Genomic DNA, 27,949 nt, shown 5'->3' on the forward strand with positions numbered 1-27,949 from the left:
CACAGAACTCAATATGTATGTCATGTTAAAAACATTAAACACAGGGGCATCTGGGTGGCTCAGTTGGTTTGGCGTCAGACTCTTGATTTCAAAGATCTCAGGGTTCTGAGATTGAGCCTTGGTTCAGGCTCCACATTCAGTGGGGAGTCTGCCTGAGATTCTCCCTCTTCTTTTCTCCTTCCCCACTGGGCTCCAGAGCATGCGTGCTCTCTCTCAAAAAAAAAAAAAAAAAAAAATCTTAAAAAAAAAAAGTTAAACACAGGAAGCTGTCCTTTACTTAAACTAAAACTCAGGAGCCTGTTACTGTATGAATTTGTCTCCAAGAGGAGCCTACAGCAGGTCCATCTCAGTTTTTACTGTTCTAGTTCTTAGATGGGTTCATGTTATACAAAAATAATGTGGAAAATTGATTTCTTGGCTTGTTTCTTCTAGGTTATGCTAACTATAGCTCATAGCTGGACCCTTTAATCATTCCTTATTTACCAGTTACTAGGAAGAATGTTCTTTCCTTCCTGAAATCTGTACCTATCATCAATAAAAAGGTCTCAAAATATTCAAAGCAGAATTTATCACTATGTAACTTTTATTTTTATTATTTATTTATTTTTTAATTTTCAGATTTTATTTATTTTTTTAAGATTTTATTTATTTATTTGACAGAGAAAGAGAGCACACAAGTAGGCAGAGCAGCAGGCAGAGGCAGAGAGAAGTAGGCTCCTTGCCAAGCAAGGAGCCTGATGTGGGACTCAATCCCAGGACCCTGGGATCATGACCTGAGCCGAAGGCAGCCGCTTAGCCAACTGTGCCACCCAGGCATCCCCAAATTTTACTTTTTTAAAGTAATCTCTACAACCAGCACAGGCTCAAACTCACAGCCCTGAGATCAAGAGTCTGATACCACCAACTGAACCGACTGAACCATCCAGGTGCCCCAAAACAACTCCAATCTGAAGGTCAATGGTTGAACATCAAATTTTTGCCAACTGTTACAAGTGAAAGACTGGAACAGTAGGGCTCATGATGATTTCTATGACAGAAAGGTAAATATATTTTTTGTTCTTCTAAAAACTCAAACACTTATTATAGCTGGAATTCCATTGTGCAACTGTAATGAAAGAGAGCTAACAGAAACAAAAAACTTTCTATTTATCTCTCTTTGGGGTGACACTATTTTAAAGTCCATAAAAATTTATCTCAGAAGGTAAAGACTAAATTTACCTTATTTTCTTCTAGAAATTTCAACTTGATAGAAACATCATTACGCATTTTATCATATTTTTCCTTATGTGCTTGAAACAGATGTTGTGACTGCTCAATCTTTGGCAGAGTGTTGGCATCACGTGGTCCAAGATTCAGTTCTTCCAAATCAGTGCGATATGCATCATATTCTATCCTGGAAAGAACAGAGTAAGTGAAGCATATTGTAAGCTGGATGTATATGACAGTCTCATGTGCTACATGAATAGATAATTCTCATATATACATTACATCTTATACTTTATTTTTTTAAAGATTTTATTTATTTATTTGACAGACAGAGATCCAAGTAGGCAGAGAGGCAGGCAGAGAGAGAGAGAGGAAGGGAAGCAGGTGCCCTGCTGAGCAGAGAGCCTGATGCGGGGCTCAATCCCATCATGACCTGAGCAGAAGGCAGAGGCTTAACCCACTGAGCCACCCAGGTGACCCACATCTTATACTTTTAAAATCATGTATTTCTTTAATACAAAGAGCTATTAATATAAGCATGGCGGGGGAGCTCCTTACTAATCTCATCAACTATTCTTTTTTTTTTTTTTTAAATATTTTATTTGTGTATTTGACAGACAGAGATCACAAGTAGACAGGCAGGCAGAGAGAGAGAGAGAGAGGGAAGCAGGCTCTCTGCTGAGCAGAGAGCCCGATGCGGGACTCAATCCCAGGACCTTGAGATCATGACCTGAGCCGAAGGCAGCGGCTTAACCCACTAAGCCACCCAGGCGCCCTCATGAACTATTCTTCCCAAAGTACAGTATTAATTGACAAATAGAATTTTCAAAATTTAAAAACCAGTTTAAAAAACAGATGTCAAAACCTAATGCTAACAAGATCAAGTGACGTATCTCACATGGGAATTGGTTAATACCAATAAGGCAAAGCATATGAAGATAGCAGACTTTATGATGACATACTTGAACTGGTAAAAAGGAAGTTACACTGAGGGCCAGCAGCCCTGACAGTATAGTCTGGCCAGCAAGGCACAACAGAAATACAATGCAAGTCACATCTGTAACTTAAAATTTTCTAGCAGTCACATTAAAATAATAAAAACTATTTCACCTTTTATTTTTTAAAAAGATTTTATTTATTTATTTGACAGAAGAGAGAAAGTACAAGCAGGGAGAGTGGCAGGCAGAGGGAGAGGAAGCAGCAGGCTCCCCGCTGAGCAGGAAGACTGACACAGGACTTCATCACAGGACACTGAGATCATGACCTTAGCCGAAGTTGGACTCTTACTAGACTGAGCCTTTTAAAGAATATTTTATTTTATTCAGGGTATCTACAAGATTATCATTGCAACATGTAATCAATGTAAAAAGGTTGTCAATGAACTATTTACTTTTTGGGGGAGTAGTAATGAAGTCTCTGAAGTCCACCGTATATAATACACATCTATCACATGTCAATTTAGGCTAACTGCATTTCAAGGGCTCAACACACATGTGGCTAGTAGCTACCATACAGGACAGAGCAACTCTGGATGGATTTCCGTAACATTAGTATTTAGAACCTAACAATGACATCTATAACAGAACACTTAACACCTTGTGCTCCTTTTGATGCTTACTCCCTAGTATTCTCCTGCCACTAAAACAGGTACCTCCCACCACCACTCTGAGATCACACTGCACTTCATATTGTCTCTATCACAGCACCTATGTAAGCACACTACTACCTTGTTTATTAAACGGTAACTTATCTGGGAGTCTCTATTATTCAGTTCTCAATTAAGATCAATGTGACCTCTGATTTAGTAAAAATCAGCATCACAAAGCTTATGCCCTAGCACCAGATCCCTTTATTCAATATCTAGAGTAGAGTCTTTATCTCTAAATCTGGCAATTAAGAATATTTTAAAGATGTATTTATTTATTTTAGAGAGAGAGAGAACATGTGCACATGAGGTGGTGGGGGGAGCAGAGGGAGAGAAATGAGAGTAAACTCTTGGCTGGGTATGGAGCCCAATGCAGGGCTAGATCTCACAAACCCGAGGAACATGGCCTAAGCTGAGAAAAGAGTCGGATACTCAACTGACTGAACCATCCAGGTGCCATTTAAGAATATTTTATTTTATTTTTTAAAGAGTATTTATTTATTTATTTGAGAGAAAGGGAGAGTAAGAGAGCACAAGCAGGGAGAGAAGCATACTCCCTGCTGAGCAGGGAGCCCGCTGCGGGGCTTGAACCCAGGACCAGGAGATCATGACGTGAGCGGAAGGCGGACCCTTAAACTGACTGAGCCATCCAGGTATCCCCTTTAAAAATATTTTAAACAACATAAACTATATTTCAATGTGACTTAAGAATTTATTTTTACCTGTACTGGATTTAACAAACTTGATCTTTTAGGGCCAAAAGAGAATCATTCATTCACCAATACATTGATTCATTCAACAAGTATTAAGTGAGCCCCTTCTATGCTCCAGGCACTGTTAGAAACCAGAGCTATAAAGATGAACAGATTAAGTTTATCTCCAAGAAACTTGGAGTCTAGAGGGAGAGAAGCTCTTAAAGAACTACAACAAAATGAGATAATGGTAACTGCCATGAGGGAGGGAGAATAAGGTACAGTGAAAATCAAGAGGAAGAACTCCTTACTTAGGTATCTCAGAACAGAATTAAAACACTAAAATCAAATTTTAAAGGATGGTAAAAGCTTCTGAGATGGACTGTGGCAGGGAAACAGAGCAATCCAGGAAGAGAAAAGCATGAAAAAAGTGAAGATTTGTAAGATACCATGATACATCTGGGAAGTAATTCTGTATGCCATAATCTGAAGTTGGAACATGATAGTGGAAGGCATTAAAAGCAGACAAGTAGGCAAGACGGGATCGGATTTAATCTGGTAAGTCAAGTGATGTGATGGGAAGCCATTTAAGAACTCTGATCTAGAAAGTGACATGTTCTACTTGTTCAGAATAGAAAGCCGGCTCTATAGTCAGAAATGGAGGATGGACTGGAGTAGATTAAGAAGCAGAAACAAGGAAACCAATTAGAAGACCATGGGCAAAGAGAATGAGTCACAGAATCAAGATAGTGACAGTGGGGCTAAGAAGGGGAGATAGATATTGAGGATTCAGGAGGCAAGATTGACTTGGTAATGATAAACAAGTAAGTTAAACTCCATGAGTTCTCCAGCCAAACTGAATGACCACTCTGACCTTTGCTGGTTCTAATGTCTTGAGGTAGAAATAATTCTTCCTGCTTCAGTTTTTCATCTATAAATGAGAATAACAATCTCCACAAAAAAATATAGAGTACTTAGGATTCCTGGTAATAACTAGGTTTTTCAGAGTGCTTATTATAATGGCCAAATTAGAAGAGGGCTAGCCAGGCGTAAATATACTAAAAATAATAAAAAAATAAAAGAAAAAAAGTAGGACAAAAATAAATAGTGATATATGGTGATTTAATGTGAAGACAAATATCCTTCATCAGCCCTGGAACACATTTCTAAATAATAAGATTAATATAAACATAATCAAATTTATAATACTGAACTGATATCCCTTAATTTTTACATCCAGAGTTTGTAGATGGTAGCAAAGAAAAACTTCCCATAAGAGCTTCTCTAACAGTGCTCACTGCCACCAGGAAGAGAAGCACACTAAATTTTCAAAATGCAACTCTTCCAAGGTTGCCAGTCTGAATTGAATCCGTATCAATAAAGTTAATGAGAGTTGGTTACTTTATGGCTTATGTAAAACTTCTAGAGAAACAGGTGTCCACATCTGAAAAGTCTTGACCACAATTGACTCACTTGTTGGTGCAGCTGTGGAGAAGCGTTGAATGGGCTGTTAGAAGACTTTCTAAACATGGAGGACTAGAGGGCTAGGAACTACTTGTACACAATGCATAATAAGGAGCCTTAAAAGGCCACCTGGACATCTGCCTAAATTGCCACTTTCTGTGCTGATCAAATAGCTGATCCATACCCTAAAGTCAGTAAATTCTGGTTCTGACAGAGAAGAAAATTCAGCTACTGAGAAACTTTTAATCTGGGGTTCTTTTTAAATGTTTTCCCTCTGCAGGCAATGTTTTAGTATTTACGACTAGTGAATTCCTCAGTTACTTCAATAAACAGTACAGGAAAGTCAAACCCAAGCTAAGATTAATGAATAAAATCACATTGTAATTTCAATTAAAAAAAATGAATTATGGGGTGAGGTCATTATTGTTGTTAGTTTTTAAACTACACAAAGAGGCTGTTGAAGATTTCCTGATAACCAGCTACCAAGGACATATAACCTGATTTATAGTTCTGTTCGAAAGTCTCACATAAACCTATATATTAGACAGATTAAAATTTTTAAAAAAATGTTTATTTATTTGAGAGAGAGGAAGAGAGTAAAAGAGGGAATCTCAAGCAGACTCGCCCTGAGAACAGAGCTTGACGTGGGGTTCAATCTCACAACCCCCAGATTATGACTTGAGCCCAAATCAAGATCAGGCTCTGAGCCCCTAGACTGAGATCTTTTATGACACTGTACTTTAAGTCAGGTATCTCAATGTAAGATGTGAAAATTATTATTATTAAAGATTTTATTTTTAAGTAATCTCTATACTCAGTGTAGGGCTTGAACTCACAACCCTGAGAACCTGAGTCACATGACTGAGCCAGCCAGGTGTATCATAATTTTTTAAGTAGATACGAAAATTTGAGATAAATCCAGTTCAAGTTTGAGACCGAATGATCAAAAATAAAAGGTAGGAAGCCAATGGGCTCTCATTTTGGCTTTGAAATTGGCTCCAAATGAGCAAACCTTTTAACCTCCAGAGGCTTATTTTTCTCCTCTACAAATGAAAAAATGACTCATACTGTTGACTTATCTAATGAATTTGTCTTTCTTTATTATGGGTTAATATTCAGAAAGCAATTTTTTTAAGGTAAACTATATGCCCGACACAGGGCTTGAACTCACAACCCCAAGATCAAGAGTCACATACTCTACCAACTAAGCCAGCCAATCGGTTGCCCAGTAATATGGGTTAATATTTTTATTTTTATTTTTTTATTTTTTATTTTTTAAAGATTTTATTTATTTGACAGAGAGAGAGATCACAAGTAGGCAGAGAGGGAGGCAGAGAGAGAGGGGGAAGCAGATACCCCGCTGAGCAGAGAGCCTGATGCAGGGCTTGATACCAGGACCCTGAGATCATGACCTGGGCTGAAGGCAGAGGCTTAACCCACTGAGCCACCCAGGCGCTCCATGGGTTAATATTTTTAAAAGCACCTTAGAAATGATGGCCAAAAAGAAAGATATTATATGCTAAAATAAAACATTCTTTAAAACATACTAATCAAAAATATATTTTAGGTACTAGAAGTATTTTCAGAATAGGTGGACAATTACAAAGTATAGAAACAGAAACTAAATTCAAGTAATTCTTGACTAGGAGGTGGTGGGGGTAATTTGGGAACAAAAGAATTTTCATCTTCAAAACCCATAAATATGAAAACAATCTGAAAGACTGGAAAATAATAATGCTTAAAAGAAAGAGATAAAAGGAAAAGAGTACCTATTATGTACAAATTAGGATGTCACAAATAAGGAACAGATTTGGAAAAGAATGAAATAAAATTTATAAAAATAAAAAATACACAGATTATTCTTTTGAAAAATACAATGTCCTTGAAAAGATTTTAAATAGAGATGAGAAACCATTACTAAGGGTGTTAGTAAAGGGATTCCTACTAAAGGGTATCTTACTGAGAAATTCCTTCAATGTTACTGGGGGAAAGCCTATTTTGATAGATTCCTTCTATTTATTTTTTTCCACCTTCTGATTTTAGTACTGTGTTGGTAAATAATTCAAACAATACAGAAAAGTAAAAAACCAAGTTTAAAACCTAAACAGGGCACACAGCCCCATCTCCTCCCTTCTCCTACCAAATAACCACAGATATTTATCTTGATCTTCATTTCCAAGTCATTAAAAATTACATGTGAATGCTAAAATTACAAACACAGAATAACAGAGAACCATCCCTTCTTGTGAAAAGATTAACTTTACAAGGGTTTTGGGGCTTCTACTTATGTGAAGCTTAAGGTAATATGTGAAGCACTCAAAAACTAGATGAGGTTAGAGTTTTCATAGCCATTTTCTCACATCATTAAACTAGGTTAAGGGGCCAAAACATAAAGTAATACTTCTAAAAGGTATAGTCTGTACTTATCTTTAAACTATGCTATAAAAAATATAACAGAAATTAGAATTTCAAGTACTGAGAGGAAAAAAAAAGTAAATTAGAATAGAATGAATGGGAGAAAAATTGGACCTGGAATCAAAAGTTGGAAATGCTATTGCTGATCTGCTGAAATGTACTAGCTTACCTAACAGGATGGTTATGAGATAGAGAAATTAATGATGAGTGTGTGTGTGTATAAAATGTATGAAAACACTGCATTATAAACAGCTATGAGTATATACAAAAGGTAAACTATGAAAGAGTTTGAAGTTGATTATAACCTAGATAAGTGGAAGGCTGGGATGTTGGTATCCACAACATAAACAAAACCATGGGAGCAGAAATGAGCTTGTGTACTGAATAGAGTGAAGCTGTAAGTCTGGCTATTGTAGTGCTTCTGCTGGGAAGCAGCAGGAATAAGAATGAAGAGAAGCTTAAGGCCAGATTATAGAGGGCATCTAGTAACTAGTAGAACACAAGGCCTTATTCTTTTCTAATGAAGCTGGAACTAGGAGATCCTCTACCTCCCTATTCTCTAACAAGCAGGGGTGGGCCCATGACCAGGGCTCAGTGAGACACTCTCTAGGCAATAAAGCAAAATATTTAGGGGTCTTTTGGAAATGACTTATGGTAGCTGTGGCAACATCAAGTACCAGAGGTACCCAGCTTCGGGGTCCTAATTAGATTCTTCTGATGCATTATCTTGATTTCGATTCCTGCTTATTTCCAGAATCTGTTCGCCTGCCTTTCTCTTTAGTTCTATGGGCTTTCCTACAACCTTCTACTGTATTCTTTTTCTGCCCATATTAGCCAGAGTTGATTCCTAGCATATGCAACTTAAAACCTTAACCGAATTATGTACCATCTGCAAAGAGACAATATAATGAAAATTTATACCTACCTGGCACTTTCGTATTGTTTCACAGTCATTAATGTATCTTCAATTGTTTTATTCACCAAAGTGTTCACACTGGCAATGAAAAAATTAATGGCTCCAAGAAGAGTCTCTCCGTTTTTAGCCAGTAGCTTCTGGGTATCTGCGTTATAGCCAAATTCTTCCTAAAACAAAAAAATCACCTTAACATATCCACTTATTAGTGAATGTGACAAAAATAAAAACTCAAATATATCATTAATGGGAAAATATTTGATTTAGAAAATATTTAAAATATTAGAAGTTTTCTTCAACTTCTAACTTCTATAGAAGTTTTCTTCTTTTAATGTTTAAATAAGCAAATCTAAATCACAGCTAGCTATATAATTACCAAAAAAGTTCAGTAAACCAAAGTTGTCATCAGCTCAGATGTATAGCTAGAATTAAATAATTTTAAAAAGTTAAACTACTTTGTACTAGAAAGAATATTTTCATTTCCATGTTTTGTTTTTACTATACTGTAAGCACAGATGTTAAGAAGAAAAATATAGCAGATTATTAATCAGAGAAACTGTAACTTTCACAACCAAATTAGGTTAACAATTGACTAAAACTTTCAGACAAAGACAGATTGCAATTTTTGTGTTTTGACATAATCTCCTTGGTGTATAAATATTAACAATGCACATTTCTTTGTGAACTCAGTGACTAGTTGACTCCCAAGCTCAGGTCTATGTAAGTGCACAGCTGGGGAAGGATCATTCAATACCAGTTCAAGTTCATTTGCTCTGAATAAACTGAGTCTTGGCCTAGAAAATGTTACATGCTCTTTCAGAAATGGTAAGTACTAACTCTAAACTTCCAGTAGTGAAAGACTGGAAAGCTTTAACATTATCAGGATGCATCGGAACAAATAAAAGATTTGATCATAGCTTATTGTAGAATGTATTATTCAATTTGACAATTCTGAAGTTTTTTATGAAATACTTCTTAATTTCAGATGGTAAAAATGTAATATGAAATGAAATCTTCAGATATGCAAGTTTAATGCTAGTGCTATAGATATAATTTCCAATAATATCCAATATAAATAAATAGCAGGAAAGTAAAATTATCTTTATTGTGCTAAAAGCATTTTCCATTTAAGAGATGTCCATGTAACTCTCTCTCTCTCTTTTTAAAGATTTATGTATTTGAGGGGTGCCTGGGTGGCTCAGTCAGTTGAGTGTCTGCCTTCAGCTCGGGTCATGATTCCAAATCCTGGGATCAGGCTCCCTGCTCAGCAGGAGTCTGCTTCTCCTTCTCCCTTTGCCCCTCCCCCTCTACTCACACTCTCTTTTGCTCGATCTCTCTCAAATAAATATACAATCTTTAAAAAAAAACCAAAGAAGATTTATGTATTTGAGAGAGAGTGTGCACGCGTGCACAAGTCAGGTGAGGGGTAGAGGAAGAAGGGGAGAGAGAATCTCAAGCTGACTGCATGCTGAGCACGGAGCCTGACCTGAGGCTTTCATCCCAGGACCCTGATCATGAACTGAGCTAATATCAAGAGCTGGTCGCTCAACCAAATGAGTAACCCAGGTGCCCCAAAACTGTTCACTTCTAAAAATTTTAAATATCCACAATTTCACATTATTAACACTGAAAATGCCACAAGTCCTAATTAGCCATAGGGAGAATGCAACCTAGAAGGCTAATCTTTTGATAAAAAACAACAACAAAAAACCCCCTGTAACATAGTAAGATGAAACAGCAGCAGACTGAAAAGCTCTGTATCTGAATTTGGAATACTATATTTATAATGAAAAAAGCAAACAGGAAGATTAAACTGCCACTGTTCTGTTTCATGGATGTAAATCCCACTTGTACTTCTATGAAAAAAATATCAAACTTAAGATTTTAATGTATTAATTTAAACTTAACTGGCTAGAATAAGAAAGCTTTTATTTTTTATAGTAAGGTACACTTCACTCTTGCTAATACAAGAGATATATTAAGTAAAAGATAAAAAACAACTGGGACACTAGAAAGAAATGAATATACGTATGTAAATGCATTATAAGAAACACAAATAAATATGCTTTTTTGGCACTGAAAATAAATAAAACATGATTCATAAACTTCATTTAGTTGATAAGTTGTTTCGGTATTTTTGGTTGGACAGGGACATTTCATACATTATAAACTGCCTTAGCAATTACAAATAAACTAAATACAAAGTAATTAAAGGGTTTATACATTTTGGTTCTAATCTGCCACTAAACAGGGAAGGCTAATACAATTTCCTTAATTTTAACACTTGCTTGATTTATATAGAGGGAGAAAAGTCTCAAAACATTTGAATTTTTTTCTCTTTAGCTCTCCTACCTCATTTACAACATTTACCAGATGTAAATGACCACTATTTCCCCTTAAACGTACACAGTAGGAGCAAATAACAGAAACATCTGACTAGATCTAAAACATCCAGTTTTAGTACTATAAATTATTACTTAATTAATAACAAGTGGGTTAATTTAAATACAGAGCAATAACTGATAACTGACAATATTATGGGCTATGTGGAGCTTTTATCTTGATGTAGATGTGACTTTCTAAATTGAGAAAAAACAATTTAATGAGGTAAAATGCCATGCTTTAACAGAACTCGGAGTCAGAGGCATGTGATAAAATGGTAAAAATGAGAGGATTCAAAGAGTTTGGCAGTTCACATTTTGATTCTGCTTCTGACTGGATGTATCAGTTTTGTTAAATTCTTCGTATGTCAATTTCTTAGTAGTAATATGAAGATAATTCTCTTACAAGTTTGACAGGAAGTGTAATGAGATAACTTGCTTAAAGTTTCTGACAGATTATAGGCATTCAAAAAAGGTTCAGGAGATTTGTTTTTTCTTCTGCTGGATACTGGTTTTTTCCTCTAGAAAATGAAAGAATTGAACTAATGTTTAAATTTTTTTTCAACTCCCCATGCCACAATCCCAAAACAGCTATCATAACCATCATATTTTATTCAGTGCCTCTATGTGCCATACCTGTGCTAAGTATTGTCAATGAGTCTGTTAGTATGTCATAAGGCAGGAGAAAGTGGACACCAGCTCTTCATCACTGTGCTATCAACTTTTTCTCAAAAAGAAATCAATAGGCAAGGAAGAGTTACTTTGCTGGCTTGTGTGATTGAGCCTGATGACCAACAAAAAGGAAACTGGACTGCTACAAGAATATACCTAGAATGTAGGCAACCTCTTAGGGCATCTCCTAGTACTCCTACCTACACCATGCCCTGTGATTAATGTCAGTGAAAAATGACAACCCATTTCAGCCAGGACTACTAATTGCCTGGATGCTTCAGGAATAAAGGTTTGTGTCACCCCACAAGGCAACGAACTGACAGGCTGAGGTATTAGCTGAGAGCCAATACAATATGGAATGGGTAGTAGAAGAAGCTAAGACTCTGTGACCATCTGTAGAAATGAAGACTACAATTGTTATGAATATTTATTTTGTTATCAATATGTGTATGTATAAAGCATAACTTTGTTTTCTTCCCTCTCTTATCCCCTTAGCATACAACATAAGATATACTATTAACTTTACATCATAGTACTTAACTTATAGGAAACCAAGGGGAAAAGTATAGGATACAAAGGGAAAAAGTAAACGTCACTCAAGGACTCTGCACCTGTTTCTGGGGAAATGGCTAGTCTGTCTTTGGTAGCATGCAGGAGAGTCATGTCATGTTAGGTGAAGCTAAGACTTCGCTATTGCCTTTATTTGGATGGAGATTAAGTATGGTTTAAGGATATGTTTATAAGCGCTACTAAAAAGAGTAGAGTGTGATGGTTAATTTTATGTGTCAACTTGATTGGACTAACGTGGCCAGTTGTTTGGTCAAATACCAATCTAGATGTTGCTATAAAGATACAGATTTTGTAGATATGATTAAAATTTGCAATAACAAACATTACAGATATGACTTAAAGTTGACTTTAAAGAGATTAACCTCCAGAATGTATGATTTGAAGTTGATTTTAAAGAGATTATCCTCCAGAATGTGGGTGGACTTCATTCAATCAGCTGAAGACAGACCTTCAGAGCAAAAAGGCTGAGATTTCTTAGAGAAGAATTCTTCCTTAACACTGGAACATTAGAAATCTGGCCTCAGTTTCTAGACTACTGACCTACCATTCATAGTTCATAGCTTGCCAAGTCCCACAATCGTGGGAGACAAGTCCTTAAAATAAGTGTGTGTGTATTATGTACATATCTCATATTGGTTTTGATTCTCTGGAATATCCTGATTTAAAAAATATCCATTCTATAAGTACTGATTCCAAATTTCAAACAATCTCCAACAGGTTCTAGCTTACCATGACTTTTATATTTATAAACACTGATGAGTATGTCCAATCCAATACATTTTCTATTTCTTAGATTATTTATTTCCTTCAAATCACATCTGCATATACATTTGCCTTTAGCATTTATTCACTAACAAATTACATGAAGTGTATTTTGATAAATAAGTCATCATAAAAGAATATAGTATGTCTTTTTAGCAAAATAGGATAGTCTAAATTCTTAGTGAAAAATGTTGCAGGGGGGCACCTGGGTGGCTCAGTTGGTTAAGTATCTGACTCTTGATTTTGGCTCAGGTCATGATCTCAGGGTCAAGGGATCAAACCCTGAGTCAGGCTCTGCAGTGAATGTGGAATCTGCTTGTTCCTCTCCCTCTGTCCCTCCCTCTACTCGTGTGTGCATTTGTGTGCTCTCATGTGTGCTAATAAATGAATACGTAGAATCTTTAAAAAAAAAAAAAAAAAAGAAAAATGTTAAATGATGGGCTCATGTCTACTAGATAGACATGAGCTATGACTAACTAGATAAAAATACCCATGCTAATTAATTTTACATGCCAACTTGCCGAGGCCATGATGTCCAGATTTTGGTCAAACATAATTCTGGATATTTCAGTGCAGGTATGTTTTTTTTTGAAGGAGATTAATATTTGAATCGGAGTGTGAGTAAAGCAGACTGCCCTCCACAATAGCAATGGACCTCATCCAATCAACTGAAGACCTTAACAGAACGAAGACTGAATTCCCTGGAACAAAAAGGCATTCTGCTAAAAGACCACCTTTGCACTTAAGCCGCAACTCTTCCTTGAGTCTCTCCAGTCTGCCAACCTATTCCACAGGTTTTACATGTACCAAGACTCTAAAATCCTATGAACCAATTTCTTAAAATACATCTTTCTGTATATCTACATATCCTGTTGGTTCTTTGCCTATAGAACTTAACTAATACAGCACCATATTTCTTTTTTGTCCTTAAAAATTCACTGACTCTTGAATTTAAGAAAATTCATTTAGGATATTGTTATCAGAAGACTCAGACTGGGATTTCACTTGTATTATCTATTTTGCCATCATTGTTGAGTTAATGCTGCTGTGTCTCTGCAGTCATCTTCTGATTTTGTCTAATAACTATGAAATATCTTCCTCTGGTATTGTCTTCTCTTTGCCATTAGATGGGCAAAAAAATGAAAAATTCTAAATTTTCATCTATGCTGCATAAACATTAAAAAAAGACTACAAAGATATTTATCTATTACATTATTTTTTAAGGCAATGCCATCATTCTTTTGTTTTGCTATCATCTTAGTAACTTTTAACATGGTTGGAAATAAAAGATAAGTAATGAAATAATTTCCAAGATGATGAAATAGCAAATTGTTTTGAGATCATTAAGATCCCATACCATGTCCTTGATTTCCAATGGACCCATACGACAGTTGCAAGATAGAAACTTGTATTCTGGGGCACCTGGGTGGCTCAGTCAGTTAAGTTTCTGCCATTGGCTCAGGTCATGATCTGGGGTCCTGGGATCAAACCCTGTGTCTGGCTCCTTGCTCAGAGGGGAAGCCTGCTTCTCCCTCTCCCTCTGCCCCTTCCCACTCATGTTCTCTCTGACTCACTCTGCTCTCTCTCTCAAATAAATAAAATACCTTTTTAAAAAAGTTTTATTCTGTTAAAACAATAATTTTTTCATTGTAAAAAACTCATGAATTATCAATCCTTACAAAGGATTAGAGATGATCAAATAAGAAACTCAAAAATTAAAACTGGGTCTAACAGACTTGAATACTGAGGATTAACCACCAGTTCTGTTAAAAAAAAAAAAAAAAAAAGAATTTGACATCTAGAAAAAGCTAACAAAAGTACCTACTAGCTAATACTGAGCAATAAATGAGCTAATACATATATAAACCACTTAGAATAGTATCTGGCATATAGTAAATCCCCAATGTGTATTAACTATTATAATTAACAGGGTCTACTGAGTACAGCATCACTGATAACACTGCTCTAACACTTCCCCAGAAACCCTATGCTCTGGCTACCTCTTTCCATACTGTGGGGATTTTTCTCTCTAAAGATTTCACAAAAGGGGTGCCTGGGTGGCTCAGTGGGTTAAGCCTCTGCCTTCAGCTCAGGTCAGGATCTCAGAGTCCTGGGATTGAGTCCCACTTCCAGCTCTCTGCTCAGCAGGGAGCCTGCTTCCCTTCCTCTCTCTCTGCCTGCCTCTATGCCAACTTGTGTTCTCTCTGTCAAATGAATAAATAAAATCTTAAAAAAAAAAAAAAAAGATTCCACTTAAAGAGATAGGAAGAGATCATGGAGAAATATAGACAGGCTGTAGCTCCACCCCAAGCACACAGACAGGCAAGCTCCACCCGGAGCCACCCTCTCCTGGCCTCAGTGTCTGTATATGTCCTCGGCTATGAAAACAAAACAAATATGTGTATGTTTATATATATAAAACATAAATTGTACATATATATGACTTTCAGCTCCACCTTTTTTTCAAGATTTTATTATTTGTCAAAGAGACAGAGAGCCAGAGTATGCACAAACAGGAGGAGTAGCAGGCAGAAGGAGAAGCAGGGTCCCAGCCGAGCAAGGAACCTGATGCAGGATTCAATCCCAGGACATGACCTGAGCCGGAAGGCATATGCTTAACCAACTGAGCCACCCAGGCATCTTGCTCTACCTTTAAAAAAAAAAAAAGATTTTATGCATTTATTTATTTGAGAGAGAGAGAGAGAACACATACAGGCGCATGCATGAGCAGGGAAAGGACCAGTGGGGGAGGATGAGGGACACGCAGTCTCCCAGCTGAGAGTGCAGAGGACATCAGCTCAATACCAAGACTCTGAACAGGATCATGACCTGAGCCTAGGTAGACATTTAACCTACTGAGCTACCTAGGTGCTCCACAGCTCTACCTTTTATTTGTTTTGTGATCTTACGAATACTACCTAACCTTTCTTGGTTTCAGTTTCCTCATCTATAAAATAGCGTTAATATTTCTTGCAGTACTATTAGGTAAAGTACATGATACAATGACTATAAGGCACCCAGCTCGTTACACTGAAATTGTGGACAGCTGTTAAACTAATCAGCTTCCCAAATATTAGATTAATTCTTTTTGTCTATTTAGTGACTCAGTTAGAATTGAATCTAAGTATTCCTCACTATTATGAGATAGATTGCTATCTCTAGCCAAACTTTCTTTTCCAAGATTATAGATATTATCAAATAATTTAATGCTCTAAATTATCTAACTTTTCAAGTTAGAAAGTCTGTAAGCAAGGGATTTAACCTTTTTGGCTCCAGGGTAGGGGGAAAAAAAGTGATCAAAAGAAGTCACTTAAGGTAACATAAGAAATTCTTAGGAATGCTTTGCTAAATACTTTAGAGATATATGCAAAAAAATTTTATAATTATTCTAAAATTCTTAATTTTTATTTTTTAATTTTTAAAAGATTTTATTTATTTATTTGACAGAGATCGCAAGTAGGCAGAGAGGCAGGCAGAGAGAGGTGGGGGGAAGCAGGCTCCCTGTCGAACAGAGAGCCCGATGTGGGGCTAGATCCCAGGACCCTGGTATCGTGACCTGAGCCGAAGGCAGAGGCTTAACCCACTTAGCCACCCAGGTGCCCCTAAAATTCTTAATTTTTAAAAACTCACAATTTATATTAATGATTTCAGTAAAAGATCATGAATCCAGTCAAGCAAGTTACTATTTGCTCAAGACACTTTGAAAATAGAGAAGAGATTTTCAATAGGTACCTAGACTAAGGCAGGCTGAGTACTTTCCTTTTCGTTCCTCTAACTAAGTTCCCTTCCCCTGAAACCTCTAGCTGACATCTCTAGACATTTGGGCCTTCTTAAAAATTACATGAAATATTTTAAAAGAATACCAATTCCAAATTTATTAAGAGTTAAGCAAATCAGAAATGTAACAAATTACATCTTAGAATACTATTGCCATTCTCCTCCTCCACACTTTCCAAAAGTTATTTAAAATAACCTTACATGGAGTTCTAGTGACTTCAAACTCAGGTCAGCAAATGCATCTCCAAGTTGCCTTTGGGTATGCACCATCTGGAAAAGCTGGGTTGACAATGTCTGAGCCAGTCTTAAAATATTTTCATATTTTTTCTTGTTATCTCTTAATATATCAATCTGGGCTTCAAGTTCAAGGTCCACAGTTCTTGATCCACGGCCTAGCTTCTCAGAAATAATTTGTCGAGTGCACTAAAAGTGGAAAGATGCACTTTGTTTAGGAAGAAAAAAAAAAGAACAAAAGAGAAAGGAATAATATAGCAATCCAAAGTACAAATGCTACAGCATTTGGCATATACCATTTTTTGCTTCAAACAAGTTACCCTTAAAAAACTGAAAACTGTCACCCCACTAAGAAGTTCGCCAAGATTCAAAATAAACTTACCAGACATACCCAATAACTATTATTAATCAGAGGAAGTTTTAAGACTTAGCTAATTTATATCTATTGGTTGAGCTCCCTCACATAACCATATTTCAGGTTTATACTTGCGTAGATTATTTACAACTGAAATACTTAGCATTGATTTAAGAACACGAGTGGGCTGTTAATATAGGAATAATAAGCATATCAAAACTCTACTCTCCTGTTGTTTTCAAATGCTTTTTTTCCTTCTATCTTCCTCTTAAATAGCTGTGTGTATGTGTGTGAGTAGGAGGAATGACAGGAAGAAAGGAAGGAGAAAGAGGTAAGAGGAGGTGGTAGGGAAGGTGGGGAGAGAGAAAAGGGAAGAAACGAAGAGACAGAGGGAGACAAGGAGGAAAGAAGAGAAAGAGGTAGAGGTAAGAGATTCCTGAATTCTTTTACTTCTATCGAGAAAGAACAGTATTAAATTATGTTATTCTGTCTTGCCCCAGAAATGATACAGGAAATTTTTGTTAGCAATAAAAAATTATAAGCAACTTCACTACTCAACAATATATTTTTAGAGTAACCATATAGGGCATTAATATACTCTTCACCATTTAAAGTTAACAAAAATATTCTAAAGAAGTGAAAAATATTGCAATTTTTTAAATTTGCAAATCTGCAAATTTTATCTTGTCTTTCACAGTTTTGGTTACAGAACTAATTTTTGGTTCCAAAAATTAAAATAAGAATGAAATAAAAGGTGAATTTCCTCTTCCTTCCTTTAATCCCACTAAATAAAACTATTAACAGTTTGATGGATAGTCTACACTCTTCCTTAAACCTCTACACTCATATACTTTTCAAGTAAAAATGAGACTGTGGTATGCTATACATACATCCCATAGGTCATTTTCCTATGACCAAATACCTTGAGATTTTTTTTCCTGTCAATACATATAAATCTATCTATTTTTTTTAAGTAATCTCTACACTCAACGTGGGGCTCAAACTTACAACCCAGAGATCAAGAGTTGCATGAACCACTGATGGAGCCAGCCAGGTGGCCCTACTCAATTCTTCTCAAAAAATTTTTAAGTGGCACCTGGGTGGCTCACTTGGTTAAATGTCTACCTTTTGCAAAGGTCATGATCCCAGGGTCCTGGGATTGACCCCCACATCAGGCTCCCTGCTTAGGGGAGAAAAAGCCTGCTTCTCCCTCTCCCTCTGCTGCTTCCCTGCTTGTGTTCTCTTTGTGTGTGTCTTCTCTTCTGTCAAAGAAATAAAAAATAAAATCTTAAAAAAAATTTGTTTTATAAATTTTTAAAATTTTGGGTGTGAGAATTCCTGTGGATGAGACTCAATAAGAAAATAAATAAATAAGTGCCTGGGTGGCTCAGTGGGTTAAAACCTCTGCCTCCAGCTTGGGTCATGATCCCAGGGTCCTGGGGGATGGAGCCCTGCATCAGGCTCTTTGCCTGGCAGGGAGCCTGCTTCCCCCTCTCTGTCTCTGCCTGCCTCTCTGCCCAATTATGATCTCTGTCTGTCAAATAAATAAATAAAATCTTAAGAAAAAAAAAGAAAACAAATAAATTTTGGATTTAAAATTTATGAATAAAATCAGGTCAATTAAAATAATATATAAAAATACTACTTACTTATATGTCAGACCCTAAACTTAAAATTGCTCCAATTATATATTTGGTTTAAATCTCTGCCTGTTTTTAGAGCCAAAATTAACAACCAATAAGCAAGTGCTAAACAGTCTCTGTAAGGAAAAGCCTTTAAGTGACTGATGCATTACAAATAGCTCGAGCCACAAATACACTTAGTACCTTTGAATCTTAACAGGGACAAGACAGTAGAATTTAAAAAACATTTAAGTGGATGAAAACCATAGCTGCTCAAGTCAGAGCATTGGCCACTACACTCTCTATATTTTGTGAATTGTTCGTGGGTGTAGTAACTTGTAAATCAGGAATTGTTTATATTTTTATACAGAGCACGTACTTCTTCTCAAGAGTAATACGAAGTGAATTTATTCTTTCAGTTAATACTTCTAAAATATGATTTAAAATCATCTACAAAAAGCATAGGTTTTTTAAGATGATAAAAGTAGCCTGAAACATGTTCATCAATCATCCTCCAAATTATTTAGTGTTTGTTAAGAGAACAGAAACAGAGGGAGATTAAATGCCGAAAACCATGCAGGAACTGAAATCCAAGAAAAGGAAGATCAAAGTTGTAGCTAAGAAGCAAGTTGTTCAACAGTAAAATGGTAACAAGTAGAGATCTACATCAACCAAATCAAAATCTACACTTGAAAGATTATCCAAATGACAATGAATGTCCTATACAGTTCATAATTTGGAATGAAAAGGTAAAAAAGCCATAAGAACAGAGTCAAGAAGACCCAATAAAGTCATTACACTCTGAGCTTGTTTAGGTTCAGAAGCATATGCCAGCCCAGATACACTGGCTATAAACTCCATTAAAATTCTCTAAGTTAGAACACTCTTTCTTTTCTGTTATTTTTTTTTAGGATGTGAGGGCGATCTGGCTGCGACATCTGTCACCCCATTGATCGCCAGGGTTGATTCGGCTGATCTGGCTGGCTAGGCGGGTGTCCCCTTCCTCCCTCACCGCTCCATGTGCGTCCCTCCCGAAGCTGCGCGCTCGGTCGAAGAGGACGACCTTCCCCGATAGAGGAGAGGACCGTTCTTCGGTCAAGGGTATACGAGTAGCTGCGCTCCCCTGCTAGAACCTCCAAACAAGCTCTCTGTTATTTTTTTTTAAATATAAATACACTTAAAAAATTTTTTTTAAAGATTTATTTATTTGAGGGGCGCCTGGGTGGCTCAGTGCGTTAAAGCCTCTGCCTTCGGCTCAGGTCATGGTCCCAGGGTCCTGGGATCAAGCCCCACATTGGGCTCTCTGCTCGGTAGGGAGCCTGCTTCCCTTCCTCTTTCTCTGCCTACTTGTGATCTCTGTCAAATAAATAAATAAAATCTTTAAAAAAAAAAAAGATTTATTTTTTTGAGAGAGAGAGGGAACGAGAGTGCATACAAGAGGGAGGAGGGGCAAAGGGAGAGGAGAGAGAAAGAATCCTAAGCAGACTCCCCACTGAGTGCAGAGTCCAATGGGAGGCCCAATCCCAGGACCCCAAGATCATGACTTCAGCCAAAATCAAGAGCAGGCCACTAAATCACCAGGTATGCCTGATTTTTTTTTTTTTTTTTTAAAGTAAGCTCTAGATCCAATACAGGGCTTGAACTCAGAACCAAAAAATCAAGAGTCGTAAGCTCTACTGACTGAGACAGCCAGGTGTCCCTCTTCTTTTAGATGTAACATCCCAGTTAAGCTGTGATGAAAAAAATTTTCAGTTAAAAATAATCATTCTGAGGAGAATGAAAACTCCTTCATATAGTATTATGCCACCTGTGCTACATTTTAAAGGCTGGTCAGTTTCATTAACACAAACTTATAAAAAGGCTGGATGTGGTATGTTACCATATAAGAGATAAATATGGAATCTTAATAATGATTCAACTTGGGGTGCCTGGTTGGCTCAGTGGGTTAAAGCCTCTGCCTTCAGTTCAGGTCATGATCCCAAGGTCCTGGGATCAAGCCCTGCATCAGGCTCTCTGCTCAGCAGGGAGCCTGCTACCTCCTCTCTCTCTGCCTGCCTCTCTGCCTACTTGTGATCTCTGTCTGCCAAATAAATAAATAAAATCTTTAGAAAAAAATGATTCAACTCAGATTACTGTAGAAGTAGCCAAAAAACAGGGAACAGATAATAAGTATATAGGAAAAAAGGAGGGAACAAGGGAAACATGAACTAAGGGACATAAGAGGAAGGCTCAAATGAACAAAATCTTACATTCTGTAATTTGTAATAGTAAGACTTGGTTCAGAAATAAGGCCTGTACTTTTTTTAAGGTGGTAGTTATTTTTATTAATTAATTAATTATTTTTAAAAAAGATTTTATTTATTTATTTGAGAGAGAGAGACAGAAAAAATGAGAGGGGGGAGAGGTAGAGAGAAAGGGAGAAGCAGACTCCCCACTGAGCAGGGAGCCTGACATGGGGCTCAATCCTACAACCCTGACCTGAGCTGAAGCAGACACGTAACTGACGGAGCCACCCAGGAGTCCCTAATTAATTATTTTTATTTATCTATTTTTAAGATTTTTATTTATTTATTTGACAGAGATAAAGAGACATCCAGAGAGGAGATCAGACAGGGGGAGTGAGAGGGAGAGAAGCAGGCCTCCTGCAGAGCAGGGAGCCGGATACAGGGCTCGATCCCAGGACCCTGAGATCATAACCTGAGCCTAAAGCAGACACTTAATGACTGAGTCACCCAGGAACCCCACTAATTAATTTTTTACAAAAGTAGTACCTAAAGCCAATGTGGGGCTCGAACTCACAATCCCAAGATTAAGAGTCGCATGTTCTATCAACTGAGACAGCTAAGGACTGCATTCTTTAGGTTTCAATGTGTGATCACAGAATGTTACTAGTTAGAAGCAAATTTCATGAGTAAATGAACAAAGGAATGGTTGAATAAATACATTTAATAAATAAATGAATGAAGCTCAGTTTGGTATGAAAGACAAATATGTGAAATGAAAGGGAGCAAAAAGAAATTCCAAGTAGTAGGCAAATATAGTCACATGAACAAAGTTATAGATGTATGAGATACCATAGTTTGTTTAGGATATCTCTGGATAAGATTTGGTATGGATCACTGGTGGGAAAGAGGAGCAATAGGGGAAAATGTTGGGAAGGTAGGTAGGTCAGATCCATGTCATTCTAAGACAACAGAGATCAAATGAACACTTTAAAGCAAGGGTGAACCTTGCTGCAGAATATGTAGCAAGAATATGCAAGCTAGCATAGGCAAGCTAGACTGCAGAATATGCAGGCTAAGAGATTTTATCAGGAAGCTATTTCAGTAATGTGAGAGTAACAAAGACATGGACAATGGCTGTGAAAAAGCAACGGAGAAAAAGGGATAAAGTAAAACATTAAGGAGCCAGAGTCTACTTAATGATAATAGATATGTGGCATCAATGAGAAGATGAAGTAGAAATCTGGATATATGGGTGAACTGTTGTGATATGAGGGAATACAAAGGGAGAGACAATACATGGAATAAAAGAATCCAGATCCTTGATAACAAAAGGAGCAATAATTAAATACAATGTCCTGAATGAGAACAGTCTACACTGGCACCATTTTTTAACAACTATCATTGGCATTTCTAGGGCTACAGTGGCATGAGGAAAACAATTTTGAGAAAGCCTCATGAGCATGTTTCAGGGCACTTTTATCATGTTAAGAAAACCTGTACTTTTGTAGATGATTTCAGATATTCTGAAAGTATTAACTGAAAAAATAAATTTACTTCTGTATTACTCTTGAGAAGACACAGACATGTGCTCTGTATAAAAATACAGACCATTGCTGCGTTATAAACTACTACATCCACAAACAATTCACAAATGTAGACTGTTATGGCCAATGCTCTAACTTGAGTAGCTAGGGTTTTCGCCCACATCAATGTTCTTTAAACTATTTTTTTAAAAGATTATTTATTTATCTGAGAGAGAGAGAGCATGATTGTGACCGGGGGAGGAGCAGAGGGAGAAGGAGAGAGAGAATCTCAAGCAGACTGTGCATAGAGCTCAGAGCCTGACGTGAGACTCTATCTCACCACGCCAAGATCATGACCTGAGCTGAAATCAAGAGATGAACACTTAACTGACTGAGCCACCGAGGTGCCCCTAACTGTTATTTAAACTGTTTTGTCCCTGTTAGGATTCAAAGGTCCTAAGTGGCTCTGTGGCTTGAGCTATTTGTAATACATCAAAAATACTATGGCTTAAATAATTTGCTTATTTGTTTTACAGAGGCCATACAAAAGAATAGTCACCAATTATTCTGAAGCAATGCAACTAACAACATCAATACATTGTTGAAGTTTAACTCTTTGCAATGTGGTGCTGTCTGTACAGTTAATGCTTAATTATTACAATAAGATCAGAGAATTCCAACTCTGAAAAATGACTATAACTCTGACATTCAGTTGCTGTAAGGTATCAAGAAGAGGAGGTAGGGATAGACAAGTCTATAGCAGTTCTACAGGTAAACATATTCCAAGGTAATATATTTCTTCTTCAATTATGTTCTATGAATTAATAAGCATTTCTGTAGCCTTTTTACTCTTTTGCTACTGACTTTTGAAACTACATTTATTCAAAGATCAATAAGACAAAATACTTCACTTTCTAATTTTATTTTTATAGTTAGATGGCATTATTCTCTCCTATAATTTCATATAATTGCAAATAATTTGCATAACATACAATTTGCATAAGAATGAAAATTCTTAGAGCTAGTCAGGGTGGAAACATTAAAAAAATACAAACCTTATAGGTGTTTAGACTCCATTTTCTAACAAGCTCTAACTTTTCCATTGCAGGATTTTTTATTTCATCTGCTAGAATAACTGGTCCACTTTTGGTTTGTGTTCTCTGGCCACCTGCATGATCATAACAGAAGACAAAACACAAACTAGATAAAGACAAGAAGGGGAAAAAACCCAAACCACAGATGCTATTCAAATTAAACTACTTATACACTTAAAAAGGTTTCCACAAAGTGAAGGACTAGAACTTTCTGGAATAATTGAGGACAATTTTCAAACGCTTAAAAAATATTTCTGCCAATTAAACACAAATGCTTTGTGGTTTGTCTATCATCTTAAAAAAAAAAAAAAATGCTGCAACCAGCCTTCTCTTCTAAATAAGCTCTTTACTTCTAGAAATCAAAATTTCCACAATTACTCTTACAACCTAATGACCCTAAAAAAAACTGTGTCAGTAAAAATCTGGAAAGGTTATGTACTCTTCACAGTGATCTCCTTTCATCATATGATGTAGAACAGAGCAACAAGAGGTTACTATAATTTTGGAGGATTTAAAAATGTAATTCAAATTTCAAATAGTCATTAAAAATACCTTACCACCAGTATGAAAGGCTAGGCTAAAACAAGACCTACACTGTACCTCCTGTTTTTTTTTTTTTCCAAGACCACCCACCCTCCTGCAAAAAGCCATAATTAATAAAGGCAGTATAAAGCCCTGACAATGTATTGCTCCAACAATTAGGAAATTATGACATAAAGCAACTTTATATATTGTTTCTATAGTAAAATATTTTTCATAGAAGAAAAGAGTTAAGTGCTTATGATACTAATGACTTAGAGTAAAAACTTCATAATAATTTGAAAACAACAATGAAATAAGGAGAAGAGAAAAAGTCCTAAAAAATGGCTTTTAAAGTCAGAGCAAAAATTTCTCTTCTCACTTACTCCTACAGTCAGACCAGCCTTTGCCACAACTTTACCACAAGCCTAAGATCAAGAATGGTATATTAAAATCAAATACATTTAAGATTTATAAAATTGTCATAGAAACAAAATACAGAATGTTAACATTTCATATGTTAAAAAGAAATGTGTTGTTCAAATTTTTCCTGTTTTTATAGGTCAGTAATATTAAAGTATAGAGCAAATTCAATGCAAAGAAATACATTTTCCCCAAGTACTTTTCACTGCATAACTGGTAAATTACATATCATTTTGCTGCAATCTGCAAGCTATCTGTAAACTGTAATTGAAAATAGGAAGACACAACATTTTCCACTTGACCCATTCCAAATAATGAACAAGCCAACTGTTGAAGGCTCTTTTTTTGTTTAACTGAAAACAAGAGAGCAGAGCTGCAAAGCTGAGAGGATCAAGTAAGTTACTCTACATTTTTCCAAAGTTGAGAAAGCGTGATGTAAAATGAATCCAATTTTACAATGTTTTTTAATCTCAAAGTGAATTACACTTCATGTTTAAGATACATAGTTAATAACACTGAAAGGCCAGAAAAATAGGTATGCCTAGAAAGATTATTTCCATTATTGTTAAAAAAAAGAAGCAGCCACCAAGAAAAGGCAGAATTACACACACCTATGAATATAAAGCAAGGGATTACGAAACTGAGGGAATTAGTTTAGTTTCAGAAGTAGCAAGAGGGTTTTATCCAATCAGTGCAGTGAATACCTGCAGGAACAATTAAATCACTTCCTTGTTGAGCCAGTCGACTAGCTGCAACCCTGCTAGGAGACATAACAGATGGCAATGGTGGTGCCGGGGAACCTGGAAAGGGTAGACATTTATTTAACTGTGAAAATCCTCTTTCTTCTCTACATACCACACATTTTGAATCTTGGTTTACTGACACTGCCCTTAAAATATTTTAAAAATTGGGTTAAAAACTGGAATTAATATATTTGCTTTCTTGCAGGAAGGGACTAAAAATAAATGGATGCGACCAGGTGGAGTTCTTGCATAAACTTTTCATGGAAGTGTTGAAACCAAACAAAACACGTGTAACTATAAGAAGAAACTTGGCAAGGTCACATCTAAACACGACTTTACCTGGACTCTGCTATTTCCAAATGGATTAACAGAATGTGATTAAAGTTCCATAGCTGAACGATTTAAAGTTTAAGTAAATATTTTATAACCTGCTACTCCTACATTCAAAGGAAAGCTCTTTAAGTAGATAAACAAGGTATGTAATAATGCATCAAACTTAGAATTCACAAATTGTGAACTAGTCACAGTGTTCACAGAAATTGTAGTCCAAAACTTCTCATCATAAAGGCAACAGCACAAAGTGTAGATCACTGCTACTCCTAGTGTGGATGTAGAGGACCTATAACAGGAATTTCCCGAGAGCTCATTAAAAATGCAAAAACTCAGGTCCAGTCCTAGACCTACTGAATTAGGATCTGCATTTTCACAAGATGCTTAGGTGATCTGTATGTATTCTGAAGTTTGAGAACTGATGATGTAGAGTGCAATAGCATATTCTACTTAATCATATGAATGAAGCTTTTAAAACATAGCTGGGACGCTGCATAAGATCTACTGATCATCCAGGGGTATCTGTAGGTTTTTGTTCATATTTTTTACAGTTTTACCTTTTTTATTCAATTGTTTTTATTTATTAAACAAAAAAATCTATACATCTATATATTAAACAAAAAAATGTATACATTTCAGGTCTACAGTGGGATGTTTTCACGTATGTATACAAACTAATATATCCATTACTTCTTTTGGTTATTTTTCCGTGGATACTTGAGATCTATTCTATTAGCAAATTTCAAGTATACATACAGTATTTATTAACTATAGATACCATGCAGTACATTAGGCATTTGTGGTATTTAAAAGGCCACTCAAGATTATTCTAAAACTCAACTAAGAGAATCATAGGAAAAAACAATTTTTGAATGAAACACAATTGAATTTTAAATTCTTAACTCTGTATTTGAAATTCTGGCTCTATGTGCCACATAGTATCAGGAATATCCTAGCAAATTAATTAACATCCCTGAGGCTTAGTTATCTACAAAGTGAGAAAACCGACTATCCAACATTGTTCTAATGTCTGGCATTAAACCAAAGAAAGCCACATAACTTCAATTGCTTTCTTTATTTTAAATTCTGAAGTCTGTACATCTTTAAGGGATGATAATTAAAAGTTGAAAAACTTAATATCCTTCCACATTTAGCTGAGAATATTTTCAAGTCTGTAAGATACTTTTATTTCAACTACACTCTCTCCCAGTTCCCTAGAAATCATATAATGAATCAAATTCATAATTTAAATGTTCTAATAGGATAGAAATCAAGATCAAATATCTTTACTTAGAATTTGTAATAATTGGTTACATCCCAGATATACTCAGTTCTGATGGAGAAATAGTCATCAGTTTTAGTAATATGAAAACTAATTTGAACTAGACCTAACATTAAAATCCAAACATACAATAGACCTAAATAGACTGGCACTACCTTTCAAAGTGAGAAATATTTATCTCTTTAAATCTGTTGAATTTAAAACTAGAAGGGATGACAGAAATCAACTAAGCCTGACTTAAACTATAGGAGAAATAAAACCCAGAGTGGTTAAAACAGCTTATCAGAGACTCAGATGCTGAATTCACACCCTAAAATCTTAATTATTAAATTCAACACAGAAAACAGTTACTTATTGCGTTAGAAGGCATTTTAATAGGTTATCCAATCTAATCACCATTTTAAACAAAGATTATCACTACTATCCAAGGCACAAAATGTTAAAAAAAAATACTATAATTCTACTTTTTGATGATCCCAGGAACAAAGTTCTGTTGTTCTAGTTATTATTGTTTATTAATCCTGCATTAGGACTAATCTCATGACACAGAAGGAGATGTGTACAATATATGTAACAAATAATACAGAATCTTCCAAACTATAACAGCAAAAGACATGGTGCCCTGGTAACTCGGTACTTCAGCCTTTTTCTTTTCCTTTCATGGTAATTACTCTTTCTCTGTGTCTTAAACCCCTTAAACCACTAATGTAGGCTAAATTAATTACTAAAATCATTCACTAATATTCAATAAAAAATAATTCTTAAAAATTGAAAATCTTGCTTATTGACTAAATTTGAGGAATTAGCTCCATTTCACCTTAATAATTTAGGAATTCAGGAATATGAATATACGTAGGTAATGATCAATACCCCACTAAAATAAAACTCAGATATCAAGTATACTTCATTCTAACGAGCTTTGATTTATTCATGATTTCCACTATATGGAAGTAGTAGATTCCAGTATATGGAATTAGTAGATTTTGATACTTCTTGTTGGTAGGCCAAACTTAAGTATAAATTCTCCTAAATATGTTCTAGAGATGGAAAAGTAAATTGTTAATGTTTTTTGAAGCAACTGTTTAAGTAATAAAATCATTAT

The 27,949-nt window shown here is 35.9% G+C and overlaps 1 protein-coding gene across 6 annotated transcripts in view; it reads right to left on the reverse strand.

Annotated features, from left to right (window-relative positions):
- The window catches only part of ARFIP1 (ADP ribosylation factor interacting protein 1), a 102,143-nt gene that overhangs the window by 23,848 nt on the left and 50,346 nt on the right, over nucleotides 1-27,949 (reverse strand). For 3 of the 6 annotated variants that reach the window (XM_059175349.1, XM_059175341.1, XM_059175359.1), the window contains 5 exons: nucleotides 25,197-25,292; nucleotides 23,512-23,624; nucleotides 16,699-16,920; nucleotides 8,348-8,505; nucleotides 1,219-1,393 (listed from right to left, as the gene is read on the reverse strand). In XM_059175349.1, the coding sequence (XP_059031332.1) occupies nucleotides 1,219-1,393; nucleotides 8,348-8,505; nucleotides 16,699-16,920; nucleotides 23,512-23,624; nucleotides 25,197-25,292 (764 nt within the window). The remainder of the gene's footprint in view (nucleotides 1-1,218; nucleotides 1,394-8,347; nucleotides 8,506-16,698; nucleotides 16,921-23,511; nucleotides 23,625-25,196; nucleotides 25,293-27,949) is intronic. The other 3 variants (XM_059175370.1, XM_059175384.1, XM_059175378.1) reach the window with 2 other exon arrangements.

The sequence above is a fragment of the Mustela lutreola genome, chromosome 1 (assembly GCF_030435805.1).
Source record: "Mustela lutreola isolate mMusLut2 chromosome 1, mMusLut2.pri, whole genome shotgun sequence".
Taxonomy (NCBI): domain Eukaryota; kingdom Metazoa; phylum Chordata; class Mammalia; order Carnivora; family Mustelidae; genus Mustela; species Mustela lutreola.